At 54.5% G+C, this 26,721-nt stretch overlaps 4 protein-coding genes across 4 annotated transcripts in view; 1 reads left to right on the top strand and 3 right to left on the bottom strand.

Moving 5' to 3' along the window:
* Nucleotides 1-2,808: 2,808 nt before the first annotated feature.
* Nucleotides 2,809-6,926, bottom strand: CkaCkLH20_10009 (60S ribosomal protein L23; the record flags this gene model as incomplete). Its single annotated transcript, XM_038892724.1, has 5 exons — nucleotides 2,809-2,841; nucleotides 2,898-2,975; nucleotides 3,037-3,283; nucleotides 3,375-3,422; nucleotides 6,583-6,926. 5 exons carry the CDS (start codon nucleotides 6,924-6,926, stop codon nucleotides 2,809-2,811), a joined length of 750 nt encoding a protein of 249 aa, XP_038741973.1.
* Nucleotides 6,927-7,395: 469 nt separating this feature from the next.
* CkaCkLH20_10010 (berberine bridge enzyme) lies at nucleotides 7,396-9,017 on the bottom strand (the record flags this gene model as incomplete). Its single annotated transcript, XM_038892725.1, has 3 exons — nucleotides 7,396-8,406; nucleotides 8,499-8,706; nucleotides 8,767-9,017. The coding sequence occupies 3 exons, from the start codon at nucleotides 9,015-9,017 to the stop codon at nucleotides 7,396-7,398; spliced, it is 1,470 nt and encodes a 489-aa protein (XP_038741974.1).
* A 2,444-nt stretch (nucleotides 9,018-11,461) lies between these two features.
* On the top strand, nucleotides 11,462-13,102 carry CkaCkLH20_10011 (uncharacterized protein; the record flags this gene model as incomplete). The annotated part of the gene is made up of 1 exon (XM_038892726.1): nucleotides 11,462-13,102. The coding sequence occupies one exon, from the start codon at nucleotides 11,462-11,464 to the stop codon at nucleotides 13,100-13,102; it is 1,641 nt and encodes a 546-aa protein (XP_038741975.1).
* Nucleotides 13,103-21,699: 8,597 nt separating this feature from the next.
* The window catches only part of CkaCkLH20_10012 (uncharacterized protein), a gene marked incomplete at both ends in the record, with an annotated part of 6,682 nt that continues 1,660 nt past the window's right edge, over nucleotides 21,700-26,721 (bottom strand). The window contains 2 exons of the mRNA XM_038892727.1: nucleotides 21,700-22,416; nucleotides 22,598-23,482. Of these exons, the coding sequence (XP_038741976.1) occupies nucleotides 21,700-22,416; nucleotides 22,598-23,482 (1,602 nt within the window). The remainder of the gene's footprint in view (nucleotides 22,417-22,597; nucleotides 23,483-26,721) is intronic.

Raw genomic sequence — 26,721 nt, forward strand, 5'->3', positions numbered from 1 at the left:
ATTCAGTCTCATGCCCTTCTCCACGGACAGACAATGCAAGAGGCTCAAGATGTCAAGACAGAGACCGGTCGCAATACTGACTGAAGAGATTCGCATCGTTCATGTCAGAAAGTCCATGAGAGTAGAATCGCTAGCACTTTTATACTCAGTGGATGACGGAGAAGACGTCCTCGGGTTCTGAACCAGGCTGGATGTCAGACAAGTTCGATACTAGCTCGAGTCGGTCTCTACGGGCTCTTCATTGCCCTCGTCTAGGTCTCAACCATACCGAGGAAGACGACCATGGCTCATTCTTATATTGAACACAAGTTACTCCGGCTTTGAACCTTGAGGTTTAAACCATTTCGTTGGCGTCAGGTAATGGGATGAGCCAGCAGTGGCGTAGAGGTTTGTGAAAATATGCATGGAACCTCTCTGGGCGCAAGAAGGGTGTCCAAAGGGGATTCCTTTCGTTTTATGATACTTCATCGGCTCCTATATGTTGATTATTCGATAAATAAGAGGCCAGAGGAAACACCGGATGACGATAATGCCGTGACGCTTATCGAAGCTGTGTAACCCTCAATGCCTTCAACACGAGGAACTCCCTATCGCTAACCATATTATGAATGCGTCTAAATCGGAAGTAAAAAGATACACCAACGACGACGATGTTCCGGCTTCCATAAGCTAGCAGCCGAAGGTATATGTATATATACCCAAGATCTGGATCTGTGTCCAAGCCCAGCGCCACTCACATATACGATGCCTGCTTCTGTTTGGTCTCAGCTGGGCTTCTCGACAGCCACAAGACAGCAATCTGGGTACCGGGGCCATTCCTATATAAGCTGAGTTGATGCAACCACTGATAACGAACCTGAATTCTTCAAGACGAAGGGAGTGATAGAGGGTCCCCTCCGCCTATTGTGTCGCACGAGATGGAAGCGCCGAGTAGTGGTGCTGGGCTGCATGTGGCCAGTCGTTAAGTCTCAACCTTGATGGAGGATCATGAATAACCGGACGGCAGCGGCGACGAACATCGTTGGTTTCCGCTTCAAATAGGAATGAGCATAAACATTGGAAGGAGTATAGGCTTGTTTCTGTGGTGTATATGAGTTTGCTTAGCAGTTAACGACAGGTTCTCAACTACCTACCTGAAAGCCGGCAGCAAGGAGTAGAACCTATCCGAACCATGTATTCTAAGGACGTGGCCTTATGTCAAAGATCTTGATTTTGGTCGGAGAGCAGCATCGTGGACGCCTTGGCCCTTCACACGCGTCAGCCTGGTCATGGGCTGAAGGTGGGATCCGATCAAGACAGGCATGGGCACCATCTACTTCTGGGTCCGTCCTTTCCTATTATGACTTGCTGTTGACATATGATGAACATCTGTAATGGCATCAAAATTGTAAGTCAAGGTATGATTTAGCTGTTTGAAACGAACTTTTAATAGTTGAAAACCCCAAACGTTGAGAATATGCTTGGCGAAGGCATTCAACATGGTCGGCAAGGCTTTCTCGCAAGTACACTAGACTGTATAGAGTATGATTTCATACGTGAAACAAATGAGATGTAATGAATTTAATTGACAGTTACAATAGCATTATGCTCATTTCCGATGCTCAACATTCAAGGATCTCGTCGCAATGTCTTTGGGCTGTCACGATGGGCATCCACAATGCTGCACCAAAGCGACTTCACGGCAATGGGTCCGTGAAGCCTCAACTGAGAGTCAACTGGTACAGGGAGATTGAGCGATGATTCGAGCGGCGAATGGTGGCCGTAATTGCACTCGAGACCGCTCTTAGCATAGCTATCCGAATGTGATGAGCTTCGCAAAGTTCGCGATGACGCCGACCCGCCACTGAAGCCATCCGTCAGGCGGCCTTCACACTTGCACACTTTGCTTGCCGTGATATCGCCTCCACTTTCATCTCCAATCCATCGTCTAACAAGTGGCTGGGTTGGTACCTAGTTGCGGCATGGAGGTGGTTCGCCCCAGGTGAAGTCAGACGTTTTGGCGCCATGGTCAACGCATCTGGTTGCCTTCAGCTTCTATTGGCAGGCAGCCTTTACCCACTTTCAGAACTGGCAGAATGACTTCTTGGCAGTCCTTCACTGCATTCTAGACCACCCCCAAGAGGGCTTCATGGTGATGGATTGCAGAATTGAAGAGGACGTTACTTCGGATGTGCCGTGTGTCCTGCCGGGCGTCTTCTAGGCCCGCGTGTTTGCTTCGCTTTGGCAGCTCGTGAGCTGATTGACCGTCGACAAAGATATCTCGTGCTTTCGCTGATGAACCATACCAAGCGACCAAGTTTCATTCAAGTGTGATGATGATGGCCGGTGCAGTCGGGCTTGGGGCACCCCGATACCCAAATCTCGCTGCATGCTCCGTACTTCTGGCATTTGTCGACTCCAGGAATCAGGAAGCATCTCGAGGTCGGCGGCGACAACAATGACAACAACAACAACAGCAATAGCACCCGCATCAGAAGCAAAGGAAGGGACAGCAGTTGTTTAACGTGCGCAAAGAATCGGATTTTTGTATCTCTCCTGTATGCGAAATGCCTGGTATGAATTTCTTTCCCTGTACACGCCACAGCCGAAATGCAGAGCCCAGCGAGGAAACAAAAATAGAAAAACCAGGCCCATCAACCCTCTTCATTCATTGACCTATCTTCCCGGTGTCGGGTGTTTGTGCCGCGTCGGGAACGAAAGGCAAGGGGGGGTAAAAATCCTTTATTTGCCCATGGTTCGCACCGGTTGACCTAATCCGTAGCCATAACGTCGTCCTTTTCGCCCTTTTTTATGCTTGAAAAAACTCGTTTACATGACAACACCGGAGTTGCTGGCAATACGCTGTGGGGGATGTCAGTTGCTGTTCCGTTGACGGGGTTGTGTCGGGCATGACTTACGGGCCAGAGCTCGGCAGCCTCCTTACCGACGGGGCCGGTGATGGCAGAGCCCTTCATCTCACCCTTGGGGTTGACGATCTGCGTGGATAGGTCAGCGTGATGTTCGGTCCTGCGCAGCGCCAGATCGAGAAAAACTTACGACACCAGCGTTGTCCTCGAAGTAGAGGAAGACACCGTCGAAGCGCTTCCAGGGCTTGGACTGGCGGACGATGACGGCGGGGTGGACCTTCTTGCGGAGCTCAGGCTTTCCCTTCTTGACGGTGGCCATGACCATGTCACCGACACCACCGGCGGGCAGTCTGTTGAGGCGGGCACCGGTACCCTTGACGGAGATGATGTACAGGTTGCGAGCACCCGAGTTGTCCGCGCAGTTCATGACGGCACCGCTGTGTACCAAGTCAGTCTTTCGTTCTTCGGAGCAGCGCGCTGCCCCTCTTCGCGGAGGAGAGCGCGCGTGCGTGTGGGAGGAATTCGTACACGGGGAGACCGAGGGTCATCTTAAGCTTGCCACCAGGGGCACCACGGCTGTGAGACTCCAGTCAGCATCTCTGCATTCAGAAGTCGTTCGAGTTCCTCCATCGACATTTCGCGGCTTTCGGTATCGGCGATCGGTGGGCGGGCGGGCGGACGGTTCACAGGAATCTTGTGCCAAAGTCGTGTGTCGCAATCGTGCTTTCGTCGCAGCCGAGTCCCATCCAGCATTCCTCCGCCAGCATGACGAGTCCCATACGTCGATTCCTCCTCTTTCCCTGCATCGTGGTTGTCGTATCGTTTCGAGGCTCGCCCGCCCGGATCGCCGAGTACCTGCCCACACTTCCCCCGGCGGGAAGAGGGCGCCGAAAAAAATGCGCAGTCGGTGATTCGGAAGCAGCAAGTGTCGACTTACGAGAGTTTGGCCATTGTGAGGGTTTTGGGGTGTCGAAATCAACAACGGGTGGCTCGAAGGATGGTTGGATTGGGCGTCGATGGTGTCGCTGGAAATTTTCCTCCTACTGAGATGTTTTTGCCTGTCTGTGGGGTGAATTTCGTAGGGTTTCTGGGAAGCGAGTGCCATCCGTGGGCGTCACGTGGAGATAAGATAAGCCAACACACGGGCTCCGGAAAGGTGGAGTCCCGTCTATCATCGCGACGATGGATTGTGCCCCTCGGGAGGGAAATAAATCGTAGTGAAGTTCCCCGCGTGTCGCCAGCGCGCCTCGTCGTAAAGTGTTCGACACGACAGCAATTGTCGCGCATCACACGCGTCGACGGTCTTACACCGTCAATGGCTGTGAATGGTCCTAGACACGACACATTACCTGACCTCGAATTTTGACCTGGCTTTCTGCTGTGATTCTTGGTGTTCCCTGAAGGTTTTTCGGAATCGCCCTGGTTACTTCTTTCATCAGTCGTGCTTCTACCTCCTACCTAAAGCGCTCGTGAAAACATGTTATTAGTTATGGTGACGAGTTCCTGGATATAACATCGTTATTTCATGAGCTTTTTTCCTGTTCTTTTCCACTACTTGCTTCTCGTTCATTGCAGCACCTAGTTTTACTATTCATGAGGCTAGAGCTGCATTGTTCGATGGGTTGGAGTCACAAAATGCTCGAGGTTGACATAATCAACGGTCGTGTAGATTCTCAAAACTTACAGAGAACCTAGCTGCAGCGACTTACCTGTAAATTTCGCGTCCCAACCAGATGCCTAGTTGGTATCTCGTCAACGTTTCCCCTTGAGACGTCTAGATTGCAGTGAAGGGTACGTATTGGGGAGTCGTTGACGGGCTGTAATTTCGGCGCCTACCAACCGCCCCGGAGTTGTGCACGCAGGGTGTCCAGTTATGCAAATTATGCTAGCGACTGTGCGAAACAGTGCGGGAACTAGGCATATACTAGACATATGCCCACCTTATACCTACCTACCACCCCTGGGTCCTTGGGAGAGTAATGAATCGCAGTGTAATAGTGGCTAGTTACTAATTACTGGCAGTCGTCACCTGGTGTGGCTTGACCAATCCCGTATGCCTCAGTTTAAAGCCTTCGTGAGAACTATGCGAGGGTTGTTGAGTCGGGTATGAGAGGCCTTACATACTCCAAGAACAACCTTTGCTTGTATTTCGCTGTACGATGATACTACCCTGTTACTCCCCGAAATATTCACGTAGCACCGCGGTATTTTCCATCGCTCTCGACTCTGTTGGTGTCTTCTACAGCGCTCAATTCTCCCTGACTTGCAAGAAACCCCGTGTGGATACACATCCCCGACAAGGCGCGGGTGATTTTGCGGGGGATCATTGGAATCGTGATAGAATGCGCATCACTGTTTTGCAGGTATCTCACTGGCCTTTGCATCTACTCACTTGATTTCACCACATAAGTCTTGAAGCTTATGAGATAGCACCTTGTATTGATTGAAACTCTAGGCTCAATGTCCCAAGCGTTGAGAAAATCGCAGGCTCACTTGTACAACTTGGCCGTCGCAAGGACAATGTCCGGCCCAATACGCAACCAAACCAAGTTACGGCACATCTCGCGCCTCAAATTGATTTCGCGTTCCTTGCTCATTGATGTCTCCTTCAGAGACGTCTAAATTGCAGTGAAAGGGACTTTTCGGGGAGGTCGTGCGTGGCCAAATGCGAGTGACACCCGATCCGGAGGTCCCCGCCTCCGGCATTTGAAGGTCTCCCAAGACACGAATCGCAACTTCATCGCCGCCAACCATGCTTCTTACTCTGATCACTGCCTCAGCCATGCCAACTGACGATCGATTACTTGCTCCTGGGACACCGAATCATGTCAATTGACCCGATGATAAACTGCCAATTCTAACAAGCCAGCTATGGCTTACACGCACTTTTCGATTAGAAACATAAAATAAATCAACAGGAAAAAACGCAATTGCTTACCACTTCAGATTAACGACCATGAAAAGTGACATATCAATACAAAATCTTCAGTAAAATGGCTGTAGGCGCTATTTTCCATTACTCGAGTTTGGAAATCCACCAATCTTGACTATACATCTCATGAAGTCTCACCTCACCACTCACTACCTTTCATCCACCAGCTCTTCAGCTCATACTCAAGCCCTTGTGGATTTATCCTAGCAGCAATCATTTGAACAGTCCATCAAACAATATAAAACACATTCCCCAGAACTTTCTCTTTAAGGCAACTCGGGCCTCATGCGCGCCCACGTTGCTCGCATCAACAGTGAGTGGATGCCATCCCGTCGGACCCTCTCTCGCGAACGAGACCCATGCGAACAGAGACGGCAGTTGCGAGACTTACGATCCCAAGGACTCGGGCATGCCGACTTCATAGGTCGCCGAGTTTATGGGCGAGGCGTGGTACCTTGGGTCGTCGCGTGGTGAATAGAGACCCGGCGGGTTCGATGGCGGGACCGGGCCCGGCGCCGGACTATTCGGTGGCGGTGGATGGTGTGGGAGGTGGTGACATGTGAGATGGATGAGATTCGATGAGATGGTTGATGATTTTGTGAAGCTGTGTGTAGTTCTGATGAAATTGGCATTCGGCGGTCAGAGGCCGGCCATGATGGATGATATTGTCGGCGAAGTCTGAAGGTGGCCACTTAAAAGCTCACCACTCAACCCAATCCAACCCAATCCACCTAAACCCTCGCTCTCCTCCATTTCAAATACTCCTCCATAAAAAACACAAAAACAGCACCGAAAAACCCCCACGAGAACACCTCATACACCCAAGCCCCAAGCCTCCTCCAGACCATCGTCCTCAAAAGCCAAAAGGACAGCCGCCAGCCCATCTTCCAGCCCGGCGGCGGCGTGCCCCACTCCTCCGGCGGCTCCGTCCATCTCCTCCTCCCATCCGCCTCGAAGACCAGAAACGCGATGCTCCGCAGGGTGAAGTACGTGACGTAGGCGACGTAGAGGAGGTAGAGCGTCCACGCGACATCGCGGAGGGTGAGGATGGAGGGGTGGCGGATGAGGTAGGCCGCGCGGGTGAGGGTTTCTTCGGGGGTGTAGCGGCGCCGGCGGCGGGTTGGGTAGCCGTTTATTATGGTCGGCATTTTTGAGGAGTGCGGTTTCGCTTTGCGCTGGGAAAGGTCGGTTTGAATGCCGGATTGGCGGTTGGTGGCGAAGAGGGAGCGCAGTGAGATGGCCCCGTCGCGATGATATGGTGTTGGTGAAGAGGGTAAAGCGCTGTGCCGTCCGTAGGCCCACCAGGCAACGCCAGGATTGCACCACGGTTGCCTACTGTTGGTCCTAGCGATTTCACCGCCTGCGATCCTCACGTTGGGAGCCAACAGTCGTGCACGCAAGCAAGTACGTCAGGAGACACGTGTTTGTGTGGAAAGATCAAGATACCTGCATTAGGCACGGGGTATGCGTGAAGAGAATGAAGCCTTCGCGGATCTACCGGGATGGCTTGAATGTGTATCATGTAAAGACAACCAAATTTCCCACAACCCAACCCAAAGCAATCGCAAGTGCGAGTCCCATTAAATCAATTGAACGCCGATAACTCCCGCTTTCTTCCTAGCTTGAAGGTGATGATGGCTGAGGATCGCTGGCCTTGGGCTCAGCGTCCTTTGCGTTGGCGTTGGGGCGTACGCTCTGCGGATTCGAGAAGACGTCCTTCGGGTCCCACGCGGCCTTGATGCGTTCGAGCGTAGGTAGGTTCGTCCCCCAGTACTTCTCCTGCGCATCGTCCAGCGTCGGGTCCACGTAGCCAGCGTACGTGCTCAGGTCGTTCGGGCTCGCCTTGCGGATCGTTGACGCGACGCCGGCCATGAAGTCCTTGGTTTTCTTACTGAGAGTGGGCAGACCGACGCCGTAGCCTTGGCAGAACATGATCTTGTCGCGGTGGCGGTAGGCGGTTGCGTTCATGGGTACGTCGTTGATGGCGCCTCCTGTGACGTCGAAGATGAGGAACCAGATGAGAGTGCCGCGATCGGCTCCGTCGATGTAGTTCATCAGATCTTGAATGCCTTGCTCAGGTAGGAGGTCATCGCGGGTGAAGGCGAGGCTCTTGGCCGTGAATGGGGACTGGACCTCGCTCAACCACAGGGCCGCATCTTGTGCCTTCTGCGCGACATCGCCGAGCCAATCATTGACCACCACAGATACCTTCCCGGCTGGCATGCGGTCGGGGATGCCCGTCTTCTTGAATTCATCCTCCGTGCCGTAGAAGGTTGCAGAGATGATAACTCCGAGCTCCTGCATGACAAACTCGCTACTAAATCGGCGATCGAGATCCGGGTCGGTGATGAGGTCCTGCCATTGCCTGAAGACGGGGGCGAGGTCGCGGTGGCGGGCGAAGGTGACGGCATAGGAGTACTGCACCACGTCGCCGGGCTCAGGGTGGGTCTTGACGACGAACTCGGTGATGACGCCGAAGCCGGCGCCGGCGCCCTTGAGAGCGAAGAAGAGGTCCGAATTCTGCGTCTCGCTTGCGCGCTGGATCTTGCCGTCTGCGGTGACGACCTCGACCTCGAGAACGTGGTCAAGACAGCTCCCCCACATTCGTGAACTCGGACCCAGACCGCCCTGTTTTTGGGACATGGCATTAGCATGGCGCAGACGCAGAGGTGAGACGGATTGCCACCTGACGCGGGTGTCCATCTGCGGGGTGGACTTACGATGGTGGCATGGCCTCCGATGCCCACTCCCGGACATGTGCCGTGGGACATGGCACGTTTCCCGTTGTCGTGCAGCTTTTCGGTCACGTCGTGCAACTTGTGGCCTCCGCCGATGGTTGCCTGCCAGGTATCTGTGTCCATGGAGAAGTGTTGAAAGTTGGCGAGGTCGATGACCAGGGCGCCATCGGTGCCACCCAAGCCGAAGTTGCTGCGACGGACGTGTTAGTCTTGGGAAGAGTAGATGGCACTGGAGTTTCTCCCAACTCACGCATAGGAATGCCCGCCTGACTTGGGCTGTACCTTCACGCTGTTGTCAGCCGCACACTTGACGAAGCCGGCCACATCTTCCTTGGTCGACGGCTTGGTGACAGCGATGGGCTTGACGGGGATATCAAGGTTGTACGGCTTCACCCAGTTGATCTGGAACAGAGGATCGCTTGGGTAGCCAACGCAAGACGACCTTCCATCGCAGACCTTGTCGAGACAGGTAGCCAACGGGCTGCTGGGCTTTTGACCCATGATGTGGCCGATGTCGATGAATGCTGGCGACGCGGGAACAGAGAAAAGGCAGAGACCGCGGTGGTGGTGATCGACAGAGCAGGAAAAGACTCCATGGAAATTCCGGGTTTATAGGTCTATGGTGCGGATTGTTGGAGCACCTTTTTGGCCTGATCCTCCCGCTTTTCCAGGCCCGCCAACGGCGAATAGACGACGAGGACGAAAGCAGCAAAGAGCCACAGAATCCGTAGCTACGTGATCAACCCATCGTACGTGTGCCATATTGCCATCGGTAAGGTATTCTCTCTGCGCTGGCTGGGCACCTGGTCAACCCTGCTTTTCCAAGGAAAAAAAGGTCGGGATGGCTGATGCATAGCGGGCTAGACTCCCGACGATAACCAATGAGTGGCTGCCAAAGAGAATTGAGATCGCCACTGGTTCCGAATTGGGCAGTAAAAGGGCATTCGCACTGCGGATGAAGAGGTGCTCAGTCCGAACGTCATCCGCGACGACCTTGTCCCTGCTTCTCGTGCCTGGCAAGCATGGTGGAAGCGGCCATCTTCTGGGACGGCCCAGTCAGCGCGCCGGACATTGTAGGTAGCAATGACGGAACAAGCTTGTTTGGCGGGGGTGGGGTGGTATTGCCAGACGTCAAATGAAGTCAATAGGCCTGCGTGGGATCTTGGCGGTCGAGGGGCTTCTCATGCAGACATGGGAAAGACGGTTGAGATGTGCAAACCTGGTGAGGTGAACTTGGGCTTGGTGCAATGACGAGGAGGGGAAAGGTGGCGCACCCGGAGTCGCTGGGGCGGTGCAGGCATGCGCCAATGAGAAAACACCAACAGAGGTGACGGCGGTTATCCGGGGGGCTTGGGCGGGTGATTTGCTGATCTGGCAGGGCCTAGCCGGCTCTCAAGGGTCGTAGTTTTGCAACGGTTTGTCTCACTTTTTGATGTTGGCTGTGGCTTCTGCAGTGGCGAGTGGACGACGGACGAGCGCAATATCCTGTCAACAATTGATATCAGACGGGAGGCTTCTTTAGCAACCTGGAATTGTGCATCACTTTGAACTCGCTGTAAGCTAGAGATGCTCAGCCAGCGGCCTCAAAGCACTTACCGAAGGTACCTACTTCAGTGCCCAGCATCATGGGCCTACTGACTCCAAGTGCCCGAACATCTCACATGAAGTGGCTGAATAAGACAGCTGTAGAAAACATAGAGGCTGAATGAGCAACCTTCAGACAGCCACAACATGGACTTGAGATGAAAGTCTCAGCTCTATCTCAATGCTTGTATCCAGGTCGTCGGATGAATCCTCACGTCACTAGCTCGTCAAAAACAAGACTCATTGCTCATAGTCTACAGTGACCCAAGTCTTACAGCGAGTATGATACTTATAGCGGAAGCTCAAACAAATGATTATACCTAAAAGACGAAAAGACGGACCATAATAAGTATCAGGAAATTGCTTAGACGTGGACAATTCTTTCTTTTTCCCACTCATCTCACTCGTAATCTCAGTCCTTATTGATACTTTTTCGTGCCTTTTTCCTCCATAAGAAAATGAATATTACACTGCACACTATGTACATCAAACTGAATAACACATTTCATATCAGTGATCATTTCACAGACAAATTCTCACAGAGGAAAAAATGATCATCTCTATTAGAGAAACTCAACACATCTACCTAGAAGGAGGAACACAGCAAGTTGTTCCTGCTCGTACCTACCTGTACCTACCTACCTAGGTACCTAGGTAGCCAATGGAAGTCGTACTGTGCTCATCTGGACCCGTACACTGACATAAGCAGCCTGTGATTGGCCTGAAAAGTCTATTGGAGTCCGTGCACCGCACTTTCCCCGCCTTCTCCCTCTGGAGGGCACAGTTGTCATCGTTCTTTCCTACTGTACGTGGCTGCCTGATGCGGACTGTTGACGTTACATGGAACCCAGCATCGCCAACTTCGTGATACCTTCTTTTTACACCTCGCGGCTCGCAGAGCTTCTTTACGCCCCAGACGCCTCGCACCAGCACCACGACCTAACTTTCATCGTTTCTCCCGTCTGTCCGTCTCCCCGAAGTGCCATTCTGCCAGCACAGTCTTCGAGAAGCGGGGAAGCGCCACATGGTCTGCGGCCTGCTCCGACGTTACTACTCACCTCTCTGGCTCAAGGCACCACAATCACAGTCCGACGTTCGACCAGCTATTTGAAATCATATTTCTTGAAACGCCCAAGAATAGAATTGTTTTGTCGCAAAGTACGCTGGAAGGTTGCACCGTCAGCCTCATCAATACCACAACCTGCTGCAAGAATTCATTTTCAGCACTCTCAACACATCTCGTCTGCAACAACCCTTTCTTGACAGGCCGACGTCACATCGAAACAACCAACTCGGCCCTACTAAGTAACACCAACACCAGTTCCCCAGCCTTCCAACATTCATCGTTCACAACCACAACCATGACAACACCGCCGGTATGGCGGCCGCTACCCCCGGCACCCGGCCTACCAAGCTTACTGGTGTCCACGACCTTCTCCACCACGGCCTACACCATCCATTTGACCGACTTGTCCAGCATTTGGGCCGAAACAATGGACCGCAAGGCCATCTTACAACGAAGCTTGAACGAGTCAACAAGTATCGATCCGACGGATGGCCCCAGGAACATGCGAGCCTTCCTGTCCAAGATCAGATCCGTCTTTGATGTCTCACACGAGGACCACGACAAGGCCTCCATGACGCTCTCCGCCGCCCCAAGTCGAGAAGCTGGCGAAGATGGCCTGACGATGCGCATCACTTGCGAACTGGAAAACATGCAACCACTGGAATGGCCCGTGTACCTGCAGAGATGCCCCCAGTCAAGGCTCGCGACTGAGCTAGTCCTACCCATCACCCAAGCAAATTCTGTCAAGACACGCCAAATCGATTCGCTCCTTGCTATTATTAAGCAGAAAGACATTGTTATAACGAAGCTCCTGGACAAACTCGAAGCCAATGGGACACGCCTGGAGAATGTCTTCACCGTGCTCTCAGCCAAGCAAAAACCTACGAGACAAATGGCCGAGGAAAAGGTCAAAGGCCTGGCTCCCCTCCGACCAGACGAGTGGAAGGCCCAGCTGGGTAGTGATGAAGCAGACATGGCAACCGTACTTCAAGACGTCTTCGGTGCATCGGGTCTCGAGTATCGACCCCAGACTGACGCGGAAGACTTGGTGTCGGACAATTGGTGGGCCAAGACGGAGGGCTCACCGATTCCCATCGTTGTGCCGAAGTCAGCTTCCAGCCAGGAGCCACCGATGGCAACCTCTTCTGGACCTCAAAATGAACGATCTGACGATAAAGATACCATGGGTGGCAACCCGGCTGCAGATGAGGACGATGACTTCCAGGTCCAATCAACACCGCCTCATCTAATGTCCACCCGCAATCGGCCCGCAGCTGCCGCAACCAAGACGGCCGTGGCAGATGCAGACGAAAGCACCGAGGACGAGGATGTCTCTCAAGTTCCAGACAGCGTACCGGCACCCCCGCAAGATCGCAAGAGCCAGCCCACTCGCCTAGGGATGACCGGACAGAAGCGGCAACCCACGCCATCTCCTCCCCCGGCTCCTCAAGGCTCAAAGCCGGGAGGTTCTGAGACTGAAACGGAGTCCGAAGACGATGCTTCCGCATCAAGAGCAGAGCCGTCGTCTCCTCCCAAGCAATCCGTACCTGAACGGACAAGAACTTCCAGGAGTGGGCTTGGACAAATTGGCGGTGGAAAGCGCAGATCAGTGTCCCCAGAACCGCTAGAGAAGGCAGAATCACCCAAGAAAGGAGGCCTCGGTCGCATAGGCGGAGCAAAACGTCACTCCAAGTCTCCCGAGCCACCGAAGAAAGTCGGGCTAGGGCGGATCGGAGGCGGTGCTCGTCCGTCAAAGACACCCGAACCCGTCGCCCTCGATGCGGAAGACAGGGGTAGACATCGGTCCGAAGTTAAACAACCAGAAAAACCCCGAGAAACCTCACAGGAAAGGGCGGATAAGAAACGAAATGAGCTGGAGAAGGAACTGCAGAGGAAGGCTGCATCAGGACCCGCGCGGAAGAAACGGAAGTTCTGATTCGAGCCAGATCACAGATACCCAAAAATGCAATGTTGTTCAAGACGTACAAAGCCAACGGCCCATCAATCATACCCCAGGGACTTCACTGTACAGAATAACGAAGAAGACCCGGTTCCTGGGGATACTGATCATCGTGCCGGTATCACCACAGAGGGAGAGGTTCTGACAGCGAAGGCTGGACACTCGGGGGAACCCGAAACAAAACCGAAGAGGGCACCCGTGAGAATCACCGGCATGAGACCGATGCTGATCGCCTCACGATGCGTTATCAGATGCGGCTTCTACCCTTATTAGCCCGATTTGGCCGACTCTTCAGAGACGGATTGCGTCCATGTGGTGCAAATCGCCCCGGCATACTATTCGAAAACTTGGTTCCAGTGAGAGGTACTCCATAACGGCCCGAAACGCTCTTCAAGTCAATCTTCTTCTTGCCCAACCCTGGATGCTCGTTGCCGAGTCCCCGGAGTAGGACGACAGGCTCCCGCACCCTCGCGTGGGGGTTTAGTCAAATCACGCCTAACTCTGCATCACGCGGTGCTACCTGAACATGAGGCGACGATAGTCCATCTCAAACAGTAAGATGCGGGGTGCTCATCGAGGAAAGCTTCCGTGCAGTAGCTCCAGAGGGCTGGGACAGACTTTGAGCCACCGCGGATGGCTCATGTTCACATTTACCAGCCGTTGCGTTCGACATCAGCGACATAATTCGAAGCCAGAAAGCGTCTCGGGCTGTGTATTGCTAGGCATACTCCTTTGCCCTGTTTGCTTAACGGAGGCTACCTGAACGCAGGCTACTTAGTACTGCACACGTTGGACACTGGCGATAATTCCCTACTCAGAGGCTCATGTGGACGAGAGTGGTGAAGTTCCCCATTTCATCACCGTTGTGCGCCGCCATATCCAATAACCACGGGCGCGATGTTTGTGCCGCCTGCAGATGTGACGCCGACTGCAAATGGCATTCCTGACAAGACAGTGTCCATGCGGCAGGAAGACGCTTGCTTGCCTCGTCTATCGTTTATGGCGGCAAGAGTCCCGCGGATAAGTCACGGTCAGATATCTTCAGCAGCACCAGCTACTGCAAGTGATTCAGAATTGGGCATACTAAGACGAAGTATATCACGGCTGGGATCTTGACCGGAAATGCCTTGCGTGCTACCCGTCTCCCGTTCATCTATCGCCAATCCGCCGGCCCGCGATGCGACCATACAGCGTCGTGTCAGAAGGAAAGATCATCTGCATTCTGATGCAGCGGTCCGGCTTCGAGTTTGACAACACAACATCGCATATGCACGAAATTGGATGGCCGAAGGCTGCTGCACACCAATTGCGCAGAGATTTCCCGGTCTTCTGAATGCATGACGAGCCTCTCGGCAGAGTGCTGGACCGGATCAGGACCCGGGTGGCCCGTCCCGTCACCCTCTATGATTTCTTTTTCTCGCGATATCCTGCGCTCCGTCATCACGGGACACCCACCTGCAGATGAACAGTTACTTTGACGAAACGAATCCGTCCTAGAACTATGTCCTGCCGCAAAAGTTTCAGTGGCAATGGAACCAAGCCTACTCGAACGAGTGTTCCCGAATCACGTCGACGAGCAAACGGGCCAAGTTCGGTCTTCGACCCGAGACCGGGCGCATAGCACAGCAGACTCAAATTTAGACCCTGGCCGGGATGCATATAGAGCCTTCAGATGCAAAGATGATCTTGCAATTTGGTGGCGAAGGGTAGGTGCTGCATCTATGTTGTAGTCGTCGACCGTGGCAAGTCCTGCAGACTTCCCGCCGGGCTCGAGCAAACAGAAAGAACTCAACTCCATTCGATATCTTCACACAACTACCATGGACGTGTTCGACGGCAGCGACAGGGAAACTCTTGTAGCTGGAGCTTCGGGTACAGTTTCCCCATCGATAAAACCGGATCACCTCTGGTCTCGAGTTGTTTGCTTTTGGAAACGAATCCGGCCGGCCGCGACCATGCAAGCCTGTGTTTGAACTCTCCACGACAAACGGCAGACGGCCATCAACTTCTTGGACAGATCGTGGGTCGATTAGTGATGTCGTTGGTGCTTTTGTGTGACATTTCACTCATCATAATGACAAGTCGCGCATGTTGGCCCAGCTCTCTTACCTGTGAGAATGCGTGTGTCAGCGTAATGTCCTTAGGGCATACAACGGCCAGATGCCGTCGACGAGATCTGAGCATTCCTGACAGCTTAAGGGAAGACGAGCATCATAGGCCGAGATTCGCGACGCAACCTCAAGGATCGCTGATATGGGCCGACTCAACGGCAACTTGCCTTCGCAAAATGTTACGCCCGACTGTGCGAATCGATGGAGCATATGAAGGGTGGAATACCTATTCTTCTGGCAGCAGGCAGTGCTCGCTCGGCACCACCCAGGCGGTCGCGTTCCGGTTTCGAGAATTCGTGATCTGGGTTGATCCAGCAGGAACAGAATTCAGCCTCGCATCAGTGCTGAAGGCTGCAGATGATGAAGCACCTCCACCTGTCAATGCCGATAGGGGGGAAAAGTTCGTTATTGATCTGACACCACCAGAGAAGAGCTCAAGAGCGGTGGGCGAATATGGCGGGCACAAGTCGGTCCCATTACAGGCGGTGTCGGGTGCTGTACGACCAACCACGGCCAACATACGCCCGTAGGGATATGGGAGGTGCCCGAAGAGGGCGGGACGGTACAGGCTACAGCATCTCGATAACGAGAGATCCGGCTTCTGTCACAAATTGTGGCCATCGAGGCATCGTGGACATATCCGATGTGACGAGCGGGCAGCCGATACGGATAGGCCCGAAATGCCGGCCGCTCTGGTGGGTGGTGTGGTCCTCGACTCCTCCCAGCTGAAGTCTGGATGCAGCGCCTTGCATGACCACCAAGAGAAGGGTGACACGGCCTGTATCGTTGGGACAGTGACCAACTGGTTGAAACAGGCGCAAGCGAGCGCATGGCGCCACCTGAGAGGACTCACCCCGGTTCTGCTCGCCATTGTTTACTCGTCATTCTAAGACAAATGCAACGGCGTTGGACTGACCGTTGGAGGCGTCCGGACGGGGGCGGCTCAGACGGCGGGCGCTGCTGTCAAGCTGCTGTCAACGCTGTGTTAGCCACGCAGAACCTCTCATTCATCCTGGATTGGGACATCGCTTGGGATGTCAGGGGTATCGTACCGCGAATGAAGAGGGGATAAAAACGCCTCCGACTGGGGTTTCGTTTGAAATACCATTCAATGGCGCCAAGGTACTGTCTGGTCCGATCAGCCCATGAGCTCACTGGCGCGCTGCCTTCCCTGCAGTCAGTAATTGCACTGTTGGTACATGTCGGGCGTGTTGATCTCGTTGGCGCGGGGGTCTCGACTTGCTACGCCGTACATTCACATCGAAGTCATTACCCCATTCGGTGGACACCAGTTGGTACGGACACTGCGAAGAGATGAACGGTACGGTATGGTAGCTGTACGTTGGTACACGCCTGGGAAGAGAGCATACCCTGCAAGTACAATTCGTCGGACACTAGCCCTTGGCTAGACTTGTTGTCTCGCTCCATCGTGTTCGGGAAATACGTCAACGATGAACTGCGAGATGAAGGTTTAAATCTTTGACCCGATTTGAAGCCAAGAGGCATCTTGATGGAGGCGGAACGGAGGGGATCGGAGAATGAACAGTCGGATGGCGACGGGCGGTCAGAAACGTGTCCAGCACGGGCACAGCGCAATGTGTGATTCAAATGAGAGGAAAAGAACGACGAGTTTGCAGGAGAAGGCTCCCGATTGTGCTGGGAATGCAACGGCCGAAGCGTCATTGCAAGACGCTGGTAGGGCGTGGGAGGTGCCGAGAGACAAGGGCCCATGTCGGGACAAGTGGGACTCATCGGAGAGGAAGACCGTCTCCGCGAAGGAGGGAAGGGAAAAGGACCCCCAACAGAACGGAGAGAGATCAAGTCTCTTTCGACGTCGACGGTTTTCGAACTTGTGAGGTATCGCCTGTCACAACCAACATCAGACATTGCGCCGCCCTCCACACAACACTCGCAGTCATTTCACCGCCACGGCTGCCATCACATTGCCGTAAACCAATTGAATACCGTCAGTTACGACATATCTGCGGCATATCGCGTTGTACAAGATGGTATCCGCACCAAAGATTCGACCTCCATCGGGACTTGCTGGATCGGCCGACCGCGCCTATCATGCCCGCATGCCTTGACGCTGTCTTCTGGCACTTCACTTCATTTCACCGTCCATCACTGCCAGCAGCGCTCGCAACCATGTCGGCTACTGTGCGGTGTCTCTCTCCCTTTGGAAACACGGTGGGAGTACTCTTGCTCATCCGGACTGAGGCACCCCTGACTGTGCGAATTTGACTCCTCCTTGTCAAAGACTGGCCTAGTCGCCCAACCCTGGAAGATACCAGCCCTTCCACAGGCCTCTCACCGTCCTCGTACTCTACACTGCCTTGGCCTGTTGAAAGGCCGCATATTCGACCAGGCTGTGCGAACCAAGCTGTTCCTAGACGCTTTGGGCTGTGCCGCCCGCGCTTGGTGGAAATCCCACTTACCGTCGCAGCGGCTCTTGACAAAACCCGCGTCATACCCGGTACCAAGGTTACCTTTACCAAGCTGTTTCCCGGTACGTTCGTCCGGGTTTCCGGACCGTAGAGACTGCCGCATCGTCGAAAGGGTGGCACCTGCCGATACTCTGTCAAAGGAACAGTTCTACGTCGACTGGAGTTCCCCAGTATGCGGGTATCTTTGCTCAGTTGAAGATGAAAAGACAAACGACATCGTCGGCGAACTAAAATCCTCCCGCAGCGGGTATCTTTGCTCAGTTGAAGATGAAAAGACAAACGACATCGTCGGCGAACTAAAATCCTCCCGCAATGTCGCCATCCTGGGGCAACCTCGCAACGTAGCCACTCGGAAGAGATGCGCTGACGGGGCTGAACTGATCAGGGGAAGTGGACTGAACAACCGACCTTCAGCATCCCCGAGGCGACAGCGAGTCCTGGCAACCTCTTTCCGAGTTCGTCCCATCGACTTGGCCTTACCACCACACCCTCTCCGTAATGAATGGGCTGCGAGTTATGTTGGGATACGCAATCCAGGAGCAAAATCCTTCTCGCTAGTCTGTCCCGACAGTCTGGTTCACCAATGACAACCTGCGACGGCGAAGAGAACAACGGGGCCTTATCATCCTGAATGGTTGATGCAGCAGGGGACATCCAGAAACACATTGATGGTTCTCCGTGGCTGCATGGCAAAAATCCCCGGCAAGGTCATACGCGCGCGCTCGCGGAAGTCGGATCTGGATCACGGGTCGCTGTTTGCAACCGCCATACTCCCCCTCCTTTGGCGCAAGCCGTGTCCAAGAGATACGCTCTTTGCTTGGTATCTTCAAAAAAGTGAAAGGGGAAGTCTTGCGAATCTGTCAAAGAACCCCCGCACTTGACTGTCTGCAGACTCGGACCAGCATGGAAAAGAAAGCCACATATCCAGCGTCGCTCCGCATTTCAGACTCGAGGAAGACGCATACTGCAGCGAGTGGACCTCGTTCACCGCTGAGACATCTGTTCAGAGCGAGTGCTACCCTGACGCTTGGTATTTCTGCCCAGACCACGCACTTTCGCCGCTGGACTGATCGTCTTGAACCGAACCAGATGTCAAGGATGCCGTGGTCATTCAGCTCGCCCATTTGGAGAGAATATCAGAAGACTCGTCGCTTGCCGCCCTCGACAGGGAACGTCTACAAATAAACCGTGGCCTGTGGAGCTGAGCCGGGGCGGATGGCTGAGTCGAGTGCGAACAGACAGAAGTTGAACTGGGCGGCCGTAAGACTAAGTCCGGTGGCTTTCCGCCCCCTATCGCGGCCCAGGTTCGATTACCTTGTCTGGAGCTGCCGTGCCCCAGTGTCCGTGGCATCTCTCAGCCTTCATCCTGCGCAAATCTCGAATCTTGCCATCGCCAGGCGGCCCCGCACGCGTGGCTTTGGGGCCCTGTTCTCAGAGGCGTCGCCAAGACCCCGAAAGACCACGAGGGAACAGTAATTCGCCAGGAGGACATGAAGAGAAGCTTCTTGAGGACCGCCATCTGAGTATGATCTAGACCCACTGCCGCCCGTTGATGGAAACCTCTCCCACACTTGATCTCAGAGAACCCGTCATGGAGACCTGAGGCCCGCCCCGGTGACTTGGTTGCCTGCTCACCGATCGTTCGAGTTCCCCGACTTTCGCCCATTCTAGATGAACTGCTCTCGGCTGGGCAGAACTCATCTCACCGCGCATCAGTCACTGTCAGTCGTCCATATGACACCGCCTTGCCTGGACGTTTAGAGTTGATCGAGGTATACATGGAGGTTCCTATTGTCCCTTGCCGATCATCCAGCCCTTCCAACGTCCTGTATGTCCACACCCCATGTATGTCTACCCCAACCCCCCGGGAGATGACGGGCGTGTCTGTACCTCACCACCTGTCTCTTTGTTCCTGCCTCCGCCCTTGTCACCCCATCCACTCCGGCCAGATCACTCACCCTCCGAGGGCACCCCAGGACCGGCTGCCCAGGAGGCGGGAGGGGGATCGATCTGGGTCCCAGAAGCCTATCAACGCGCCCATAACGCCAACAACGGGCAGTCTTTTTTTCTGATCGAGTCCTCCCTGTCATGGCTATGTAATTCTCTCTGCCCTACGCATTTCAACCCTCCCCCTGCTGCATACTGCCAGGCGCGTAAGGCCGCGCTGGTCACCCCCTCAAGCCCGTCCCATGCCCATGCCAATAACCCAGACTGGAGCTGCGGCCGTTAGGGAGGCACTAACTACCGTAATTGTCTTAGAGGGCTCTCTTTCTGAATCCTACCCAGTCTGTCGGGACGGTTAACTGGGTCCGTCCGGGTTTGTATGGACAGAACGAAGGGGAAGTCGGCGACCATGAGGATATTCGACGTGATGCGACAGCAGATGTCGGACGGACCTGAACCGGCTAAGATGAGCACCCACAGGCATCATCAGACGTCAGCACCTAAAACGATCCCTTTGTGATTGTTCTCCTTGGAAGTGAGGGGGGCGCACCACCGGGTCGAGTCCAGGACCTGGCTGTCGACTAACACGATGTTTTCCGCCCCCCCAGCAAGTCAATTGAGTCACTGTCACTGGCAGAGCAGCACACATTTTCACAACCACGCACACGGATCGCAATAATGATGAACACATAATCTCGTTTGGACAGGTCGAAATACATTAGAGATCTTCTTTTTTATTTCGGGAAATACAGACATGCCTCTCATCCCATATCGTACCGACTCGACGGAGGCTGGTTGTGACTATCAAACATTGGAAGGGGAAAAAAAAGCAGAGAAAGGACATGAGGGGGTATTCTGCGACAGCGGCCGCACGCGCTCTATGGAAGTGATTTGATGATGTTCTTTTTGAATCATCGACGGATGCCCCCATAATTGATGTTTGAAAAAAAAAAAGAGTCGTGAGAAGAAGGGAAATCTTGAAAACAAAATCAGCAAATCGCACGCAGACTGGAAAAGAGGAAAAAAAGCCAAAGCAGAGCCGCCGCCGCCATCTTTTTTTACGTCGTGGGAAAAGAGAAGAAGAAGAAGAAATGCCGTGTTTCCTCGTGTACTTTGCTCGCCACCTCTTCCCTCATCTCTCATCCGTCATCCCATCTCAAATCTCTCCCATCTCTCTCTCTCCCCATTCCCCTTCCCTCACGCCGGCACAACTCGTAATGTGCCATCGGCTAGCTCCAACGACATAAAATGCTCTCTCTCTCTCTCTCTGAAAAAGAAACCCTTGCAGGTGTCAAGACACGGACACTGTACCCCCCCCCTCCCCTGGCATCATGATGCTGGGTGGAGTGGGGGAGGAGGAGCAAAAAGAAAGAAAAGAACCCCAGGCCGCCCCGGACGCCGACCAATCACGAACAGCACGCCCTCCCCCCCAACAGCCTCGACCCCGGGTCAGATCTTGGCGGGATGGAGCGTTCGTTCGTTGGTGACAGAAAAAAAGAAGAAAAAGGGCTAAGACCAAGAGAGAGAGATACGAAGCATCTTGGGTGAAAGTCTTGTCGTTTCTCGTTGACCAGCGATCACACCCACACACACACACCCAGGATCGGCTGTCGTCCTGCGGTCGGCCTCGCGTCCGCCCACACCACACCACACCCTCTTCTTCTTCTTCTCCCCCAGACCCCCATCTCTATCTCTCGACTGTGCCGCAGTACAAGAAGAGTGAGGAGACAGGACGCACATGATTCGTCCGGGAGAAGCCAGCCGCAGAGAGAGACTGGCAGAGAGAGAGAGCAAAGAAAACAACGACAAGACAACCCACACCCAACACCCTGGTTCAAAACGCCGGAATAGGAAGTGGAAGTCCCCCCCATGCAGAAAGACCGGACAGATAGAGAGAGCAACCGCAAAGAAGTCGAAGAAAAAGAAACCATGATAGAGGGAAACATGATGAATGACCACCACCCTGTAGTACTTTTGCTTTTTTTCTTCGCGCGTTATGCATGTTGGAAACGCGCATCACAACGTACACTCACTCACACACACACCACACCAACGGACCAGGGTAGGTCACTTATATGCCCTGGTTGGCGGTGGAGGTGCCCCAGCCCGAGTAGAGAACCTCTTCGCTTTGTTGCCCCGGCCGAGTTTGCTGCTGCTGCTGCTGTTGGAACTGCTGCTGAGGCTGCTGGGGATGCGGGTGCTGGTAGACGCCGGCTACGTTGGCCATGGAGTAGGCGGGGACCTGGTAAGGCTGCTGGGGAGGAACGGCGGGGCCAGCAGAGCGGATAGGGATGCCCGGGATGCCGTTGGGGCGAGCGGCCTCCTCGCGCTGCCTGCCGTGGGCGCGCAGGAATCTTTGGGCGTTCTGCCCGTGCTGGTGCTGGTTGAAGTAGGTAGGGTAACTGCTCTCGAGCTGGCTGGCGGAGAGGCTTCTCTGGGCGGCAGCAGGAGGAGGCGGGTTCCATTGCTGCTGCTCCTGGAGGTTCGTGCGGATGCGGAGGTCCCTGGCGGCGTTGCGGGAGCGGCTGGTCGCCCGTCCGCCTTTGCGACCTGAGATGGCGCGGCCGGGGATCATGCGGTCCGGGAATTCGGGAGAGGAGTGGTAAGAGCGGCGATGGTTGCCGTTGTTGCGGCGCGCGGCGGAGGGACCGCGGGGGCCTGGGCGGTAGTGGGTGGTTGACTTGACGCCTTCCTCGAAGTCGGGTCTGAGGTGCCATCTGCTTGGGTTCTTCTCTGTCGAAGAGCCGTTGATGGAGTGGCGCGGGACTACTTCTCTCCTCTCGAAGGCCTAGACGCCATCGCGAAGTTAGCACGTTGTGGGTTTGTTGGTGGTTTGGTAGGATCGATAAGGTGGGACCCCCAAGATGCATGAGAAGCGCGGGCGGGCAGGGGGCTGCCCGAGAGGCGCCGCAGACGCCTTGGTGTAGTATTCTAGAGACGATGGGTTTAGAAAGAAAAGAAAAACTGACCTTGTTCATGCTGAGGTTGTGGCGGATGCTGTTGTGCCAGCCGTTACCTCCGGCCTTCTCAGGCTTGTCGGTGTTCGCGAGGAACCACTGGTAGAGCTCCTGGAGTGTCATGGAGCGGCTTTCCTGCTCCTTGAGCGCTCTCCAGATGAGCTGAGCGTAAGGCTCGTCGGACGTCTTCTTCTTGTCACTGTCATCTTTCTCGACATCCATGCTTCCACTGGCGATCCCACCAGGAGTTCCTGAGGGGCATGGGCTTGGGCTCATAGATGGGTGGTTTTCGGGCTTGAATGGTTCTTGGATTGAAGTGGGAGAAGTGACGAAGGGGCTGCAAGTTGTGTTCATCGGAGGCGGAGAATCGTACTTTGAGGGAAACGGGTCATGAGGGCCCGAGAGGGGCGGCTGGAAGCACCCGTTCCCGTAGTCTATGGCGATGTTCAGGGAGCTCCCGCGGAGGTTATCGGAAGTCATCGTCATATGGTCGTTGGTGATGCCATCGTACTGCTCCTGGTGGTGGAAGGGAACCTCGTAGTGGGGAGGAGGAGTCTGGACGGAGTCGGGCCATGTTCGTGGCGAGAGAGAGCCGGCGTGGTATCCAGACGTGGGAGCCGGGGCGCGGTAGGAGTAGTTGTCAAAGTCGTCCACGGGGGAGCGGGGAGATGCCCACATTGTGATTTGGCTCATGGCTGGTGATTGGAATGGCGGGTTGATGGCTGAGAAGTTTGGGTTGTAGAAAGATTGCTGAGAGCTGTTGACTGCGCTCTTGGGGACCATGGGGTAGTAGTCTGGAATGATGTCTGTCTTGACGGCGAGAGGCTCGGGAGACTGAGTGGTCATGGCTGACTGAGGCAAGCCATCGTGTACGGGCATGGTGCCCATGTGGGCGCGCTGTGCGTCCATCTCTGTCATGTTGAGGGAGGGCGAGAGCGATGACGCGGGAAGGAGGATGGAGAAGAGCTGATGCCTGAAACGAGAAGGGCGGTTTGGCGGGATGTAGTTTCAAGAGGGAACGTGAAGGTAAAGATGTTGCAGAAACAGGCTGATGTGGTACTGTTGAAGGAGTGAGGTCGAGGTCTAACAATGACAAGGACAGACACGACGAGGTGTTGTGAAGGATGGTACCAGATAAAGACCGTCTCGAAGTTGTGATGAGAGGGAGACGTCGAGAAGTATTAATGCTGTGAGACTTAATGATATTGGCTTAGAGAGAAGGAAGCATTGACAGTTGAGTTAGCAGAGAGGACCTCGAGCATGGGTCGTGACCCTGTTGATAAAACCCAGAGAGATAGTCCTGGAGATGCCCATGGCTGGCAGGAAACGTCGTGTTCCGCAAAGAGCTGTAAGTCGCTCTTTTGGCTCTACCCTGTACAAGGCTACGTACACAATGAGTGTGTGGAGTTGGAGTGACATGGGAGGGGTGTTCATCGAGGAGAAAATACAAGGGAGGGGGGCGTCTGCATAATCAGCCATGTGGAATAGCAACCCGCGTCTGCCAGCTCAGGCTTGGCCTGGATTAGCGTCCCTTCCCGCAGCCGCGGAGCCATGTGTGTATGTATTTGTGTGTGTGTGTGTGTGTGTGTGTGTGTGTGTGTGTGTGTGTGTGCAGAGCGTGCCTGTACGTATGCACGTTGCGTCGATGTGTGCGTGTGGGTTCTTCATCTGCTTGCTCCCTCTCTGCGTGCCTCCCTGGGTGCCTCTCTGTATGTGTGTCGACTATACAACTTGGCCCCGTCAGAGTATGCGGCAGCTGGCGCGCTGGATGTGCTGATCCGCTGCAGCCAATCTGCGTCTTCCTGACTGATACAAACGGAATGGGGACTTGAATGTGGCTGCTTCTTTTGCTCAGTCTGATGCCGCCAGTGAAATCGACAGGGATGAGCTAACTTCATTTCTCTTTGGCTCGTTGGGGTTCGGTTGGAGAGGGAAAGTGATCTGGGTCTGGAGAACGAGGTAAGTCTCGCCGCCCGTGGCAAGGTCTGCCATCTCCTGGTCGCCAGGGACATGCTGGAGGGCGAGGCTCTGGGCATCCCTCCCTTCTTTCTTCCACTCTGATCTCCCCATACCCCATGCTGCGAAGTCTTGTCCAGCCGTTGGTACTAATAGCGCCACCGAGTGTAGGGCCATTCGTCCATTCGCTGGCCTCTTGACCTATGATCCAGGACGCCTGCGTGCAACACTGGACTTCATAGCAAAGGCGGAGCTTTGCCCCATTGACCACGATGATGGGCGAGCTGACCCACGATGCCCAGCCTTCGCCCAACTTGGGCGGAGGTGGAGAAAGGTAAGGAAAGTCGACGGCAGGTTACTGACGTGCCGCGGGCTCTGGCTCAAGCTACCACCAGGTAAGGACCGTCAGAGACATTGTTGCACACATTGCCCTGAGCCCGAGGTGGGCAACTCGCAGAGGTGACAAAAGCATTGTACACAAGTACAGTTTGACCTGACGATGTATGTCATTGCCAGAACTGGAGTGAGGCCAGTCAGCCAGCCAGCCAGCTGTGAGCATCCAGGAGAAGGGCAGCAGGCCGGAAAGTAGCAGTTCCCCTTCGGACACTTGCATGGGATTTGGCGAAACGGCCAATCATTTGTCATGGTGCTATGAGCGATGCCTCAGAATTCTCAGCGTACCAGCCCAGACGAGGTTGCAAGGCGACCGCAAGATCGCTCCTCTGACACCGACCGGCATCCTGTAGATCATTTTCGGATTCTAGAAGTCCGCGGGACAGAGGTGTCGGTACGGATTTAGAACAGAGGTATGAAGCTGTGGACGCCAATCCCGCATGGGCCGAAATGCCGCCGCCACAGGCTGTATAATCCGTTTCGAATTCTTCACCATCATTGTCGTGTACGGCAGGACTGACCGGTCGTTGCAGAAGGCATGGTACTCAGGGCCGTGTTGTCAACGCTGCTCGTCATCATATCCCTAGCAGCTATTCCACTAGTCGGTGAAGAGGTTGGACCACCAGCCTGATGGCGTGTAGGCGTGGCAGCGCAGGGTGAGTGCGGATTCATCATCTGCGATGGCGTGGAGATCAGCAGAAACTGCACCATTGTACTCCGATTCCAGACTGGGGTTACTCCATACCAGTCTGCTTCAGATTCTATCAGGTCGTCCAGGGTGTCAGCACCTAGTATCGTGGGGACAGCAGCAGTAAGGCCAGGAGAAGAGCACAGCGAGTTTGACCGGGGCAGCGTGGTGCCCCAGTACCGATGGTAACACAAGGAGGTGAGAAGCAGATGATAGATTAGTTAAAGGCAAGAGCTACGGTCGCCTTGTTGTTTGTGCGTCATTGTGTGTGTTCAAGGTCGGCCCGCAGCGGTCAGTCGCGGACGTCGGCGTGAGTATGTAGTATGTTGAGGCACTGCCCGTGCCGGAGTGTACATGGTACCAGCGAGAGTGGGAGCGGCGGCGGATTGGCGAAAGGGTGAGGCGGACGTTTTCCCCGGGTGACTGACAGATACTCTCCTCCCAGCCGACCATAGAGTCATCTCCAAACGCTTTTCCGATATGCCAGACCCGGATGACTTTGGTCATATCTGATATGCGGTCTAATGGGACAGACCGCAGTTGTCCAGTTGCCAACGGCGAAAGGCAACTATTTCCGATAGAAGATCTGCGAGAAGCCTGTTAGTACATGGCAATCAATCGAGAGCTAGATGGAGTGGGACTTGTCCCTTACCTTCTTGAATTGAAAATGAAGCTGCAGGATGCCCTGTAAGGAGGATAAGATTAGCTCAAGCCCAGAATGGAGTAGCTGGGGCTGCAATCTGGAAGAACAATGTGTGCGGGATGGGATGAAGGCAGGGGATCAAAGAGGCGCGCGTGTAGTCGCGGTTGGAGTTGTAACTTGTTGGTGCTGTGGTGGTGTCGACACTGGGCGGAGCCGGCGGTCTGGCGGAATGGAATGGCGGTCGGCCTTCGCGCCTCCCGGCATTGGCCAACGGTCAAGGAGGGTCGCGTCCTTCGAGAATGCGGGAGATGGAGGTTGCCAGGTTGTTGGGGGCCAGAGAAAGGAGAGGACATGGAAAAGAAACGCCAGTCCTGCGGGCGCTCTTTGGCAGCCTGCCATCTCCAATCGGGGGGGGGGGGGGGGCGGGGGGGGCGCGCCGGGGCCAGCGCGGGGCGC

Source organism: Colletotrichum karsti (genome assembly GCF_011947395.1).
Source record: "Colletotrichum karsti strain CkLH20 chromosome Unknown Scaffold37, whole genome shotgun sequence".
Lineage (NCBI taxonomy): Eukaryota > Fungi > Ascomycota > Sordariomycetes > Glomerellales > Glomerellaceae > Colletotrichum > Colletotrichum karsti.